The following is a 15,584-nucleotide window of genomic DNA, read 5'->3' as shown; positions in this document are numbered from 1 at the left end:
CTCAAAAAAAAAAAAAAAAAAAAAAAAAAGAGTGAAACGGCTAAATTAGCATACTTACAGTAATCCTAATGTGAGATTTTCTTTGCCTGGCCTCCTTTTCTCCACTCCTATATCAACTATTCAAATAGTTTTTTTTTGTTTGTTTTGTTTTTTTTTTTGAGACAATGTCTTGCTCTGTCACCCAGGCTGGAGTGCAGTGGCGCGATCTCGGCTCACTGCAAGCTCCGCCTCCTGGGTTCAAGTTATTCTTCTGCCTCAGCCTCCCAAGCAGCTGGGATTACAGCGGTGCGCCGCCACATGCTGGCTAATTTTTGAATTTTTAGTAGAGGTGGGGTTTCACCATGTTCGCCAGGCTGGTCTCGAACTCCTGACCTCAGGTGATCTGCCCACCTCGATCTGCCCACCTCGACCTCCCGAAGTGCGGAGATTACAGGTGTGAGTCACCATGCCTGGCCTTGTATAGATTTTCATGGACATAATTGCAGTCACATTTTTGAGTAATAAGGAAGTATAATAGGGAGGTACACAGTGTTGAGCAACTCCCTAATACACTGTGGCTCCCTCTCCTACTGTTCTCATTCAGCCTTCCTGTAGGTTCTTTCCCAAGTTGGAGCCCCAAGCCTCAGACTTAGTCCCCTTGTCCATCCTCTTCTCAATGGAATCCACAGCACTTATCACTTTCTAACACACTATAAAATTCACTAACTCATCATGTTTACTATTCACGTTCCTTCTACATACCCCATTCCAAGCTAGAATGTAAGTTACAAGGCAAGAGATTTTTAACTTTGTTCACGAATGCATCGCAAGCACCCAGGACAGTGTCTGGCACATAGTAGTTACTCAATAAATAAATTCTTAAGGAACAAATGATTTTTTTTCTTTTTTGTGTGTGGGTTTATTTGAGACAGGGTCTGGCTCTGTCACCCAGGCTGGAGTGCAATGGCGTGATCTCAGTTCATTGCAACCTCCACCTCTTTAGGCTCAAGCCAACCTCCCACTTCAGCCTCCCAAGTTACTGGGACTACAGATGCAGGCTACCATGCCTGGGTAATTTTTGTATTTTTGTAGAGACAGAGTCTCACTATGTTGCCCAGGCTGATCTTGAACTCCTGGGCTCAAGCGATCCACCCACCTCAGCTTCCCAAAGTGCTGTATTACAGGCATTAGCCACTGTGCCCAGTCAGAACAAATGATTTTAAAACTATTTTGTATTATGGAAAACAACAAACATATACAAAAGTGGAAAACAGTACAATCCATTTCTAAGAACTACCACCCAAGTTAACAATAATCAACACATGGCCAATCTTTTGTCATCTATGACCCTATCCACACCCTTCTCCCCACACGATCATATGGGATCAAACTCAAATGTCACGTCATGTAATCTGCAAATGTGTCATTTATGTTTCTACGCATGAATGAATTCAATACCTCTCTCTGACTTAGACTATGGCTATGAGATATTAGAGAATCAGAGTAAACTTCTCAAGATCTGATTTGAACTCATCTTCTTCAAGAGGTGTGGAGAAAATCATGACACCTTCAGCCTTTAAGAAAATTTCACAACATTCTCTGGAAGAACCCAGCTATTTGCAAGGTTGCACAATGAACAGGGCACTCCTACACCTAAGGTTCAGCTCGGGACTTTTCACAAACCAGGAAGATGAAAATAGAAAACCCAGAGCCACAGGACAGAGAACCAAGACACGTTGGGGTATTTTAATCCATTTCACTTCTGCTGGTAGCCCTTAGAAGCCATGCAGTGTTCATCTTTAGGGAGGGTTTTTCAATTCTACCAGGAGATGAACAAAAATAAAATTTTTTTCCATTTTAACTAGTAAGAACCTTGTAATGCTTTTTAAAAAAATCTTCTGTTTAATAAGAAATTTCACTTTAATATATAAACTCTTTGTAGGTTGAGCGTAGTGGCTCACGCCTGTAATCCCAACACTTTGGGAGGCCAAGGCAGGAGGATCCTTTGAGGCCAAGAGTTCAAGACCAGCCTGGGCAAGATAGTGAGACTCTGTCTCTACCAAAAAAAAAATAATAATAATGTGATGTGGTGGCACCCACCTGCAAGCCCAGCTACTTAGGAGGCTGAGGCAGGAGGATCATTGAGTCTGGAGATCGAGGTTGCAGTGAGCTGGGGTTGCACCACTGCACTCCAGCCTGGGAGACAAAATGAGACCCTGTCAAAAAAAGAAAAAGAAACAAAAGAAAAGAAAAGAGGCCGGGTGGCCAGGTGCTGTGGCTCACGCCTGCAATCCCAACACTTTGGGAGGCTGAGGCAGGTGGATCGCCTGAGGTCAGGAGTTTGAGACCAGCCTGGACAACATGGTGAAAGCCCATCTCTAATAAAAATTTAAAAAATTAGCCGGGCGTGGTGACGGGCGCCTGTAATCCCAGCTACTCGGGAAGCTGAGGCAGGAGAATTGCTGGAACCCGGAAGGTGGAGGTTGCAGTGAGCCGAGATCGTGCCATTGCACTCCAGCCCGGGGCCAACAACAGCGAAGCTCCATCAAAAAAGAAAAAGAAAGAAAGAAAAGAAAGAAAAGAAAAGAAAAGAAAAGAAAGAGAGAGAGAGAGAAAGAAAGAAAGAGAGAGAGAGAGAGAAAGAAAGAAAGAAAGAAAGAAAGAAAGAAAGAAAGAAAGAAAGAAAGAAAGAAAGAAAGAAAGAAAAGGCCAGGCGCGGTGGCTCATGCCTGTAATCTCAGCACTTTGAGAAGCCGAGGCAGGCGGATCATGAGGTTAGGAGATCGAGATGAGCCTGGCCAATATGGTGAAACCCCGTGGCTACTAAAAATACAAAAAATTAACTGGGCATGGTGTCGCGCACCTGTAGTCCTAGCTACTCTGGAGGCTGAGGCTGGAGAATGGCTTGAACCCGGAAGGCGGAGCTTGCAGTGAGCCGAGATCGCGCCACTGCACTCCAGCCTGGGCGACAGAGCCAGATTCCGTCTCAAAAAAAAAGAAAGAAGGAAGGAAAGAAGGAAGGAAGGAAGGAAGGAAGGAAGGAAGGAAGGGAGGGAGGGAGGGAGGGAGGGAGGGAGGGAGGGAGGAAGGAAGGAAGGAAGGGAGGGAAAGAGGGAGGGAGGGAGGGAAAGAGGGAGGGAGGGAGGGAGAGAGAGAGAGAGAAAGAAAGAAGGAAGGAAGGAAGGAAAGAAAGAAAGAAAGAAAGAAAGAAAGAAAGAGAGAAAGAAAGAAAGAAAGAAAGAAAGAAAGAAAGAAAGAAAGAAAGAAAGAAAGAAAGAGAAAGAAAGAATAGTTTGTATCAGAAGATTTTCAAAGTGCCAGGAAACCATCCCACTCCACCTCCTTTAAAAAAAAAAAAAAATGCAGCGTGATTACAAACACCGGCTCTGGAGCCAGAAGCCCCAACTAAAACCCAGGCTTCTCTATTTACTAGACCTGCTTTTTTCCTCCTCACTTTCTTCCTGTGTAGAGTAGGGGTCACAGCCAGCCAGCCTGCCTTCTCTCCTAAGCTTTTGAGGAGAAATAAATGGATTCATAAGAAAGGACATATTTGTAAACAAAGCAAACGATCGACGTCGAATTCAGGCCCTCTAGCTTTATTATGCTAAATGTCAGTGTACTACTTAAGTTGCTCCTTTCAGCGGAGTTCACTGTTTCTGCCCAGAAAACCGGCCCTGGCCCGGGAAAACCTGGGCTTCCACACTGGGATGAAAGGTATGGACGCGCGGATTCACACAACATATGCAAAACGTGGGGGCGTGGCCCCGGGCTCCCGGCCAGGCAGGCTCCGCCCCCTTCCCATCAAGAGCGCTTGGCTCCACCCGGCAGCCGCGGATGAGTGGTCGTCCGGCAAGTGAGCGATTTGGTGAACAGACACCTCCTTCTGTAAGTAAGAACATCTCGGGGGGCGAATTAATGGAAACAGCACTGTCATCCCTCGGCCTCAGCAGTGTCGCCTCTCTCTTCCCGGGTTCGGAGAGCTGGGGGCGGGGTCCTGGCTCCGCGGACCTGGGCTACACTCCCAGCCGCGTGAGGAGCTCTCCCGCCGCGCCGCAGCCCGCGTGCTGGAACTCATCCAAGTGGGTTTGTCTGGAATTCCCATTTGCAGCCTTCTGGAAAAGCAGATTAAATAAAATCACCATTCTCGTAAAGTGCCAGCACCTCCTATGGTTACACCCCGCGTTCACAGATTTTAACTGCAAAGGCGTTTTAGCACAGAATTCCAAATTCCAATCCAAGCATGGAGAAAAAGTCCTTCCTAGTGAGAAAAAGGAAGGTGAGTTTGAATTTAAGAGAGCAGGGGCTTTTTTGGGAACCACTTCAAATTTAGTTAATTGAAACTAAAGGAAAACACAACTGCGCTTTACAAAAACACTGCTGGGAAGAATACCTAAGTCATCAAATAATAAATAAATAGTGTGACATCTATTTACCAAATCAATGTCACCTCCGCAAATGTGCAAAAGGTTGGTACTTTCCGAGTGCTTCAAGTTTGAAAAGGGTAAAGATATAATGTTCTCTAAAAGTACTCTCAGGCCGGGGGTGGTGGCTCATACCTGTAATCCCAGCACTTTGGGAGGCTGAGAGGGGTGGATCACTTGAGGTCAGGAGTTCGAGACCAGCCCGGCCCTGCCTCTACTAAAAAGGCAAAAATTAGCCTGGCATGGTGGCGGGCACCTGTAATCCCAGCTACTCGGGAGGCTGAGGCTGAAGAATGGCTTGAACTTGGGAGGTGAAAGTTGCAGTGAGCCAGGATTGTGCCACTGCACTCCAACCTGGGCGACAGAGCAAGACTCTGCCTCAAAAAAAAAAAAAAAAGTACTATCATGTGTTTTGCTCCTATCAATATTGAAACATTGGTGTCTCCTGTGGCAAAAGGTGTTTTTCATCGAGGCACATATATTAAATAGACCAAAACATAACTTCCCAAATATCTTATAAGATTATCCTAGTAGTAGCTGAAATGAACAAAAATACCAATTTCTTTCAGTCATTATTGGTAAAACACCAACAAGACTCATAAGGTTGTATAATGGTAAATGCATACACATTTATTTAACATGCACACAGGGAGACTCAGAGTGATTGATTACCCACCTTGCAACATGTCTGGGAAGCTTATAGACTACCCTGGCAAATAAGGTTATGGGAGGGAGGAGAAGAGCAGTTCTGTTGAGGGGCCTGCTAGGGAGAATGAATGGGCCAGGGGAGAGAATAAGCTACAGTATCCTGTGAAAGGGTCTGTTCGGGTGTTGGGTATATTCTTGGTCTTACAGGGAGGGGAAAAGAAACAATTGTTCCTTTTGGTGGGTCTGGATCTTTGGCAGATAAAGGCTTTGTTGAGCTGGGAGCAGGGAAGGTCAGAGAGACCTTGAGGTCTCTAGCATGTCAAAGCCCCATATTTTGGGGTATCGGCTTCTGAGTCCCACCACTTAATAGTGATGAAACTGGTGAGTCTGTAATAGCCAGATCAAAGAAGAATCCAAAGAATGGGTATGTTTGTAGATCAGGAATATTGAATAATGAAATATATAGAGATCAGGAATATTGAAACTGGTTTTCCATGGGGGAAAGGAAGACTGTTGTCCTTCACAGGATAAACCTTATTTGCCTGTCTATAGACAATAATTATTTAACATTGCCATCAGTTGTTAAAATTTACAGAGTTGTAAAATAGCTCCAATGACCTCTAATTTTTCTTTAATCCAATTTTTTCCCTACAATCCCACCTTCTCTCAGTGCATTTAATCAGATACTTCCACTGCATCTCAATGACTAGATGGTCAGTTGACTTTCCTTTTTTGTTTTGTTTGGGGTTTTCGAAGTTTTTTGTTTGTTTGTTTGTTTGTTTGTTTTTTGAGATGGAGCCTCGCTCTTGTTGCCCAGGCTGGAGTGCAGTGGCTGGGATCTCGGCTCACCACAGCCTTGACCTTTCCAGTTCAAGTGATCCTCCCACCTCAGTCTCCCAAGTACCTGGCGCTACAGGCACATGCCACCACGCCTGCCTAATTTTTGTATTTTTTTTATAGAGATGAGGTCTCGCTACTTTGCCCAGGCTGGGGTCAGTTGACTTTCTAAGCTGCTCCCATCAGTTTCATGGTTTTCTTAGGCAGATTCCTCCTGCTCTACCTTTGACTAGATTGATCTGAACATAGACATAACAGAATACACAGAATTTAGAAGGGAATGATTAATTTACCAGCAAATACCTCATGCAAATTAAAAGGAATGGTACCATATATGATAAAATAAAATCTGAAGCATCTTAAAGATCACTTGGGCTGGGCACAGTGGCTCACACCTGTAATCCCGGCACTTTGGGAGGCCGAGGCAGGCCAATTGCTTGAGGCCAGGAGTTCAAGAGCAGCCTGGCCAACATGGGAAAGCCCCATCTTTACTAAAAATAAAATTTTAAAAATATCACGTTTCTGCTCTTACAAAAATAAACAACAGAACTATTCTGGCCCACATATTGAATATCTGGGTCTAGTTCATGTCTTTGGAAGCTGTGTGGAGTGCTTTATTTCAGCAAAGTTTTTTTTTTTTTTTGGCGGGGAGTATGGGGTTTGACATAAAGGATTATAAATGGATGATAAGGCTGCTTTGTAGTTTTTTAAGAGTCTAGGTCACTTAGCACAAAATTCTATAGATGCTAAATTAGATGACTTTAGTAAGAATAGTCAGGGGAAGGCCGGGTATGGTGGCTCACACCTGTAATCCCAGCACTTTGGGAGGCTGAGGGAGGCAGAGCACTTGAGGTCAGGAGTTCAAGACCAGCCTGACCAACATGGCAAAACCTTGTCTCTACTAAAAATTCAAAAATAGCCAGGCCTGGTGGCAGGTGCCTGTGGTCTCAGCTACTCAGGAGGCTGAGGTGGGAGAATCTCTTGAACCCAGGAGGCAGAGGTTGCGGTGAGCAGAGATTGTACCAGTACACTCCAGACTCCAGACTCCAGCCGGGGCGACAGAGGGAGACTCCATCTCAAAAAAAAAAAAAAAAAAAAAAGAATAGTCAGGGGAAGGTGTTATTCATTTGTCATTTGTTTATCTCTCTAATAACTTGTGTTTCAGAAAGATCTGAATCTGGGTGTCTGCTTTTTTTTTTTTTTTTTTGAATGGGATTTCAAATGGCATTGGCTGCAGAAGAGGGTGGGCCCCGGTACATAAAGCCACCAGAAGCGGATGGGCTTCTGCGTATAAAGCTATTGCTCTTGGCAGCTCTGTCTGAAGGAGGAGGACAAGAGACTCCAAGGAGAGGAAAGCGATTTTCATAGTGGCGGGCAGCAGAAGGAGCAGAAGTTGGATCTGAAGGCAGGAAGCCAGCTTGGTTCTAGAAAGAAAGAAACTGTGGGCACAGAAAAAACAGGTAACTCAAGGAATCCTCCTGCCTCGGCTTCTCAGATTCAGATTCCATTTGTATTAATTGAAGAATGTTATATGTGGCCAGACTTACAAGGTTGATTGGCCTGTCCTAGTTTTGCTTTATAGGCACTGTTTTCATCAGCAATTTTCTGGGACAGACTCATGTTCAAAGAACCTGTTCGGTTTTCCTATTATATGGAGGCCTTGCCCTGATGTGGAATTTAAATTTAAAATAGTCATTGCACCACTAGAAAAAGTCCAGAGCTACAGAGAGTTGTGCCCAGTAAAATGCTTTGAAGGCGGAGAGTAGGATGCATTTCTTTAAATTGAGGTATAATTTACATACAAACAAAGATTTTAAGTTTCAGTGTTTATAATTGTATACCACCCGTGTAACTATATCCCATCAAGATACAGGATATTTCATCAACCCAGAAAGTTGCCTCCTGCCCTTTCACCGTCAATTCTCCAAGATGACCGCAATTGTGATTTCTATCAGCATGAAGCAGTTTTGCCTGTTTTGGACCTGGAGTAAATGAAATCTTCATGGTGCGTCCTTTTTGTGTCTGGATTCTTGTACACAGGATAATGTTCGAGTTTGGTTTATTTTCTTCCGTGTATCAGTGATTTGTTTTTGTTTTTTGTTTTTTTTTTTCAAATTTCAAATCATCTTTATTGAAGTACATCTTTTTCTTTTAATCTGTTTTCTGTTGCTTATAACAATACCTGAACGTGGGAAATTTAGAAATAAAAGAGCTTATTTCTTACAGTTATGGAGGCTGGGAAGTCCAAGGTTTAAGGGGCACTTCTTTCTCATATGGACTCTAAAGAATCCCAAGGGGGGGCACAGGTATCACATGGTCAGACGGCTAAGGCTGCTAGCTCAGGGCTTTCTCTTAGAAAACCACCAGTTCCCCTCCCATGATGACCCATTAATACATTAACCTTTGACTCCATTAATTCATGAATGAGCTAATTCATTCATGAGCACAGAGCCCTTATGATCACTTCTGAAAAACCCCACCCACCCCCACCTTTTTTTTACAACAGGGTCTCACTCTGCAGCCCAACCTGGAATGCAGTGGTGCAGTCATGGCTCACTGCAACCTTGATATCCTGGGCTCAAGGGATCCACCTGCTTCAGCTTCTCAGTAGCTTGGACCACAGGCATGTACCACCATGCCCAGCCAATTTACTTAATTTTTTTGTAGAACCATGTTCTCGCTATCTTGACCAGTCTGATCTTGAACTCCTGACCTCAAGCAATCCTGCCTCAGCCTCTCAAAGTGCTGGGATTATAGGTGTGAGCCACTGCACCCGGCCTGGGATTAAGATTTAACATGAGTTTTGAAGAGGACAGATATTCAAACCCTAGCAGTATGGTTTACAAATAAGAAAATGTGTATCGTAAGTGTATGGTATTAATACATGAGTTTGGACAAATGTTTATAATCATCACCACAATCAAGGTGTAGAGTGTTTTGGTCACCCCAGGAAGTTCCCGTGTGCTCTATTGCAGTCACTCTCTTCCCTAACTCCCACCCCAGGCAACCACCAATCCAATTTCCATCACTACAGGTAAGTTTTGCTTGTTTTAGGACTTTATGTGTTAATGGAATCATACATTTTTGTGGCTGGATTCCTTGTCACAGCAAATTTTTTTTTTTATATTCATTCAAGTATTTGCAATAGTTCCCTCCTTTTTATTGCTAATTAGTATTGGGTGCCAAAGTTTATGATTGTTTATTCATTCCTCATTTAATGGACGTTTAGTTGCTTCTCGTTTTTTCACTAATATGAATATATGAACATTCTTAGATAGACTGCCAAATGATTTTCCGAAGGGTTGGTACCATTTTACATTCGTACAAGCAATGTATATGGATTCACTTGCTCTAAATCTTTGCCAACATTTGGTATGCTGGTCTCTGTAGCCATTCCAGTGCTAGTTTTCTCTCCTAGTTTTAACTTAGGATTTCTGATTACTTATGTTGAGTATCTTTGCATTTGCTCTTGGCCTGCTACATCTTTTGCAGAGTATTTAAATCTTTTGTTCATCTATTCTTATTGAGTTGCAGGGGTTCTTTATTTTGGAGACAACTCCTTTATCAGATATTGCTTTTATGACTATTTTCTCTTAAGTCTGTGGCTTCCCTTTCTAATTTATTTGCCTCTGTGTGTGTGTGGGGGCGGGGGGGGGTATTTTTCTGTACAGACAAAAAAAAAATGTTATCCAGGCTGGTCTTGAACTCCCAGGCTCAAGTGACCCTCCTGCTTCAGCTTCCCAAAGTGCTGGGATTACAGTCGTGAGCCACTGCACCTGGTCTCTTTCCAGTTTCTTAACAGTATCTCTTGAGAAGCAGATGTGGCTTTTTTTTTCTTTTTTTGAGACAGAATTTCATTCTGTCGCCCAGGCTGGAGTGCCATAGCGCGATCTCGACTCAATGCAACCTCCACCTCCTGGGTTCAAACGATTCTTCTACCTCAGCCTCCCGAGTAGCTGGGATTACACGCTTGCGCCACCATGCCTGGGTAATTTTTGTATTTTTAATAGAGACAGGGTTTCGCCATGTTGGTCAGAGTGGTCTCAAACTCCTGACCTTAAGTAATCCACCTACCTCGACCTCCCAAAGTGCTCGAACTATAGGCATGAGCCACGGCGCCCGGCCTCCTTTCCATTCAGTTTCTTAACAGTACCTCTTGATAAGCAGATGTGGCTTTTTGATGAAATCCAATTTATCATTTTTTTTCTTTTAAGATTCTTTTTATCATTTCAAATATGTGCCAGTCCCTAGGTAACAAAGATCTGTTTCCTTCTGGATGGCATGCTGTGGGATTAGTATTTGTTATGTCAAATTAGTTTTTGTGTATGGAGTGAGGCAGTTATCAGTAAGATGCCTTTCAAGTAAGATGAAGTTACAGCCAGAATACAATAACTCCCTAGAAGTTGGTGGAAGCACCTTCCAATTTTTTGTTTGTTTGTTTGTTTGTTGTTTTTTTGAGACAGAGCCTCGCTCTGTCACCCAGGCCAGAGTGCTGTGGCACGATCTTGGCTTACTGCAGCCTCCACCTCCTGGGTTCAAGAGATTCTTGTGCCTCAGCCTCCCAAGTAGCTGGGATTATAGGAACCCGCCACCATGCCCAGCTAATTCTTTTGTATTTTTATTAGAGATGGGTTTTCACCATGTTGGCCAAAGTCAAAAGTGCTGGCTGAATCAGCACCTCTGTGTATCCCCACAGTGTCCATGGCCGTTTTCTTCAGGGCTCATGTGGTGTGCTGCAACAGGGTTAGGGGGCAGGTGCACTCTGGTTTGCTGTGCCAGTGCAGCAGGGAGACCTGCCCAGGGTCACTGTGGCTTCGGAGTGGAGCAAAGGCCAAAGCTCAGGGTTCACCTCCTCAATCTGCTGTTGTAACTAACACTGTGCCTCTGCAAACTCTCTCCTGTGCGTCCAGGTCCACCAAGGTAAGGTCTGTTGTGGATTTAGCTGCTCTGAGCCTCTGCTAAAAGGAGCAGCTGATGAATTGACTCTTTCTTTCCACTTTCAGCATCTTCACTGCATGTTTCAAATCATGAGAGCCTGACAGGCTGAGTTTTGTTTGGGGAATGTGCCTTTTTTTCCTGTTGTTGTTATTAATACAGTCATTCTCTGTTGTCCAGGTTGGGGTACAGTGGCGTGATCTCCACTCACTGCAACCTCCACCTCCCGGGTTCAAGTGATTCTCCTGCCTCAGCCACCCAAGTAGCTGGGATTACAGGCACCCACCAGCATAACTGACTAATTTTTGTGTTATTAGTAGAGATGGGGTTTCACCACGTTGGCCAGACTAGTCTTGAACTCCTGACCTCAGATGATCCACCTGCCTTAGCCTCCCAAAGCACTGGGATTACAGGCATGAGCCACTACACCCAGCCTTTTAAAAAATTTTTAATCTACTGTTTACACGGTGTTCTTGTACCTTTTTAAAAAGTGATGGAGCTTATAGTAATGGGTGAGAATTACTGCTACAGCAGCAACTTTTAAAAGGACTATCTTGTGATTTGGAATGCACAGAAAATGAAGGGGAAAGGTAAACATCTGGCTTTCACAGGTATGAACTCAGAAAGTCAAGTCAATTCATGTCCTCACCTTAGAAGCAGTGGAAGCAAAGGGACGTTTAGAGCGCTTTTTAGAGGCCGATAATATTGCGAGGTCAAAATGGAACGATAAATGGAAAAAGGACAAAAGGACAGTCTATTCCAGAATAGTACTTTCTTGTGGAGGATGTGATCCTCCGAGACAGCACAGGTGGTTACTGTGTTTATAAGGGACATGTGTTCATATTTAGTCCATTTTTTTCCTCTGCATTTTTTTTTTTTTCCAGACAGGGTCTCACTCTGTCACCCAGACTGGAGTGCAGCGGCATGATTACATCTCACTGCAGCCTCGAACTCCTGGGCTAAAGTGAACCTCTCACCTCAGCCTCCCAAGTAGCTAAGATTATAGGCATGCTCCACCACACCCGGCTAAATCTTTTTAGTTTGTTTTTTTCATCAACTTTATTTTAAGTTCCAGGGTACATGTGCACGATGTGCAGGTTTGTTACATAGGTGAACGTTTGCCATGGTGGTTTGCTGCACAAATCAACCCATCACCTCTGTACAAGCCAAGCATCCATTAGCCATTCTTACTCCCCCTGCCTCCTCGTTCCCCTGGCAGACCCCAGGGCATGCTGCTCGCCCCCATGTGTCCATGTGTTCTCATTGTTCCGTTCCCACTGGCCAGGTTGCCGAGAAGAAGAAATGCTTTTACATTGTTGGTGGGAATGTAAATGAGTTCAACCACTGTGGAAGACGGTGTGGCGATTCCTCAAAGATTTAGAAGCAGAAATACCATTTGACCCATCATTCCTGTTACTGGGTATATGCCCCAAGAAATAGAAATCATTGTATTATGAAGATACATGAACTATGTATCTCTTTTTTTTTCCAGAGATTTGGCCTCGCTATCTTGTCCAGGCTGGTCTCAAACACGTGACCTCAAGCAATCATCCTGCCCTGGCCTCCCAAAGTGTTGAGATTACAGGCATGAGCCACTGAGCCCAGTCTTCCTCTACAACTTCTAACTTAGTGCCATGCCCATAGTAAGATAGTGTACATTATGATTATGTATTTGTATTTATATATTGCTGACCTAAACAGAAGTTTCAGAAAAAAAGCTTAGCCTTTCTCTGCAATGCATTCTGATAGTTAACATTTTTTGTACCATTAAAAAAATCCCAACACTTCAGGAGGCTGAGGTGGGTGGATCACCTGAGGTCAGGAGTTTGAGACCAGCCTGGTCAACATGGCGAAACCCCATCTCTACTAAAAACACAAAACTCAACCAGGCATGGTGGGTGCCTTTAGTCCCAGCTACTCTGGAGGCTGAGGAAGGGGAATCACTTGAACCTGGGAGGAGGAGGTTGCAGTGAGCTGAAATCGTGCCACTGTGCTCCAGCCTGGGCGAAAGAGTGAGACTCCATCTCAAATAATAATAATCCTGTTTGCAACCCCATACTAAATTTCCTTGACACCACAATATGAAAATCACTGTTTTAAAATAAACTGAAATTGGATTTTTATTTTTATTTTTGAGACAAGATCTCACTCTTGCCCAGGCTGGAGTGCAGTGGTGCGATCACCACTCACTAACACCTTGATCTCCTGGCCTCAAGTGACCCTCCTGCCTCAGCCTCCCAAAGTGTCGGGTACCATGCTCAGCTTAGAACGGGGATTTTGAGGATATAGCCAGGCTCTCTCAAACAGAAGGTAAGAGGAAAGATAGCTGAACTTGTAATTAGCAAACTGAGGCCAAGTCCAGGCTCTGATGTTTGTTTTTTTTTTTTTTTTTTTTTTTTTTTTTTTTGAGACGGAGTCTCGCGCTGTGTCACCCAGGCTGGAGTGCAGTGGCGCGATCTCGGCTCACTGCAAGCTCCGCCTCCCGGGTTCAGGCCATTCTCCTGCCTCAGCCTCCGAGTAGCTGGAACTACAGGCGCCCGCCACCACGCCCGGCTAGTTTTTTGTATTTTTAGTAGAGACGGGGTTTCACCATGTTAGCCAGGATGGTCTCGATCTCCTGACCTCGTGATCCGCCCGCCTCGGCCTCCCAAAGTGCTGGGATTACAGGCTTGAGCCACCGCGCCCGGCCTCTGATGTTTGTTAAAGGTGAAAATCAGCACAAATCTTACTACCTCTAGCCCTCCATTTCCCCATCTATCCGGTGACAACCATCCCGCCTCCATGTGCCTCATAGAATGCTCAAGGAAAAATTAAATCATTTTCAAAATGTAAAAATTATTTTAAAAGATTGTGTAAGTAATTCAATTATCATAGTCCTAGTCATAAATGGTAAAGCACTTGTAGAGCTGAGGACCTTTCTGTCCTTTAAGAGATGCAGCTAGGAAGTGAGATGCACTCAGGAAAACCAGGCAGCACTTGAATTTATTCTCAGTGGTGAGGCGTGACTCATGCCCTTCCCTCTGTAAGACTGCCTTCCCTAACTCCTGGATTCTTGCCTGTTCCTGACACTTCTTTTCACCCTTACCCTTCTTCAGGTAGGCTGTAATTGTTTATTTATTCAATTCATTCAGCATCTTCCTTGAGTGCTATGTATTAGGTGCTAAGTTAGGCACTTAAGACAGAGCGGTGAACCAGGCAATATGATCTGCTCTCCTGGGCTGGCGCTTTAGTAGGGCATGTATTAGATAGGTTTTTTTTCTGCTTGACTGTCCCAACTAAATTGATTTGGACAGCAGTATTAGAACCCTAAAGAGAAAAAAAGATAGATCATCCAGCAGGCTTTCAGCAGCCTGTGGATCACTGTAGCAAAGTCATAGGTCTCAGATGCATGGAGAAGATGATGACCTGGATTTAGTGAACAAATCCATGGTCAGCAAAGGTGGAGAGGAGGCTCTGGATATAGAGGCAGCAGATGCCACCGCAGCAAAACCACTCTTCAGAAGATGACCAAGCCTCCGTGATTACCTGTCCAGGACAGCCATTTCTATAAGATCGTTAACAACAAAGAAAGCAAGCACCAGCAAACCCAGCAGCGCTCCAGGAAGAAGAGAAAGCCCTGTTTTCGGGACTCAGGGCGTAGGTGAACAATCACTCTAATTTGCCTTTGGCAAAATTTTCACATCGTCAGCATTGCTCACTGATGCTGTAATGCTAGTTTCAAAATCTGATCGCCCTTGTCTCTCTACTGCTTACTCAAGGGCTTTGTTGACATAAACAGCATTTACCCTGTTAAACTTAAGAGAGGAATTATGCAGCTGTCTGGGGTCACCTTGGGAAAGGGTAGGGTGAGTGGCAAGCCGTAATGATGTGACCTAGTAGGTCCTTCCTACCTCCCCAACCCCTAGTAAAGCTCCTCACCCACTGGATACCTGGAATTCCACCCGGGTGACTTGCTATTCTAGAATGAGAATGCTTTTCCTTCTCTCTAGTCTGCTTTCAAACTGTAATTGACCCTAAAATCTCTATACATGAAACCATAATCTTTAGTATGAATGTGTTTATAAATACACATTTTTCTCCTCACTGTGGTTGTCATTAGGTTAATACCAGCAGCTGAGGGGGCCTCCGGAATGTGGGAGGGTGGAGTGGGTGAAAGGTTCCTGATGGGAGTAGGGAGACCTGGATTCAGATCTTGATCATGTGGTTTGAAGCCAGTGTTTAGGCATCTTCCATATGCTCCTCTGGGAATGTGGGGAAATGGTATCTATAGATTTAAGGAGATAGTATGCAGAAAAGCATCATACAACAAATTAGATTCCTTCCTATAAATTTATCTCAGAGGAGTTAACCACATACAGGACCGTCAAAAATCTATAAAAGAGTTACAACAAGGCAAAGCTTGAGCTAAAATGTGGAGGAATTAGTGAATTTCCCTGTGCACATGATAATTCACATGAGATAGCAAGATGTTTTCAAATATAGCCACCATACAATGACTGTTTTTTGTTTTTTCTGTGCAGTGACAAATGAGATCCTCTGTTGGGCTTTATGTCTAAAGCTTGAATTTCAAGCAATTTCCTCACTTAAGATCAGGAGTTCAAGACCAGCCTGGCCAACACGGTGAAACCCCATCTCTACTAAAAATATAAAATTATCCAGTCATGGTGGCGGGCATCTGTAATCCCAGCTACTTGGGAGGCTGAAGCAGGAGAATCGCTTGAGCCAGGAGGTGCAGGTTGCAGTGGGCTGAGATCATGCCACTGC

General features: G+C 44.2%; 1 protein-coding gene across 2 annotated transcripts in view; it reads left to right on the top strand.

Moving 5' to 3' along the window:
• The first annotated feature begins 3,785 nt into the window (after window positions 1-3,785).
• The window catches only part of LOC112636242 (thiamine transporter 2-like), a 28,643-nt gene continuing 16,844 nt past the window's right edge, over window positions 3,786-15,584 (top strand). The window contains exon 1 of one of the 2 annotated variants that reach the window (XM_025404805.1): window positions 3,786-3,868. In XM_025404805.1, coding sequence (XP_025260590.1) covers window positions 3,814-3,868 — 55 coding nt within the window. In that variant the 5' untranslated portion in view covers window positions 3,786-3,813. The remainder of the gene's footprint in view (window positions 3,869-15,584) is intronic. The other variant, XM_025404806.1, reaches the window with a different exon arrangement.

This window comes from Theropithecus gelada, chromosome 12 (genome assembly GCF_003255815.1).
Source record: "Theropithecus gelada isolate Dixy chromosome 12, Tgel_1.0, whole genome shotgun sequence".
In the NCBI taxonomy this organism is placed as follows: domain Eukaryota; kingdom Metazoa; phylum Chordata; class Mammalia; order Primates; family Cercopithecidae; genus Theropithecus; species Theropithecus gelada.
The sequence above is the reverse complement of the archived record's forward strand: the minus strand, read 5'-3'. Positions and strand labels throughout refer to the sequence as shown.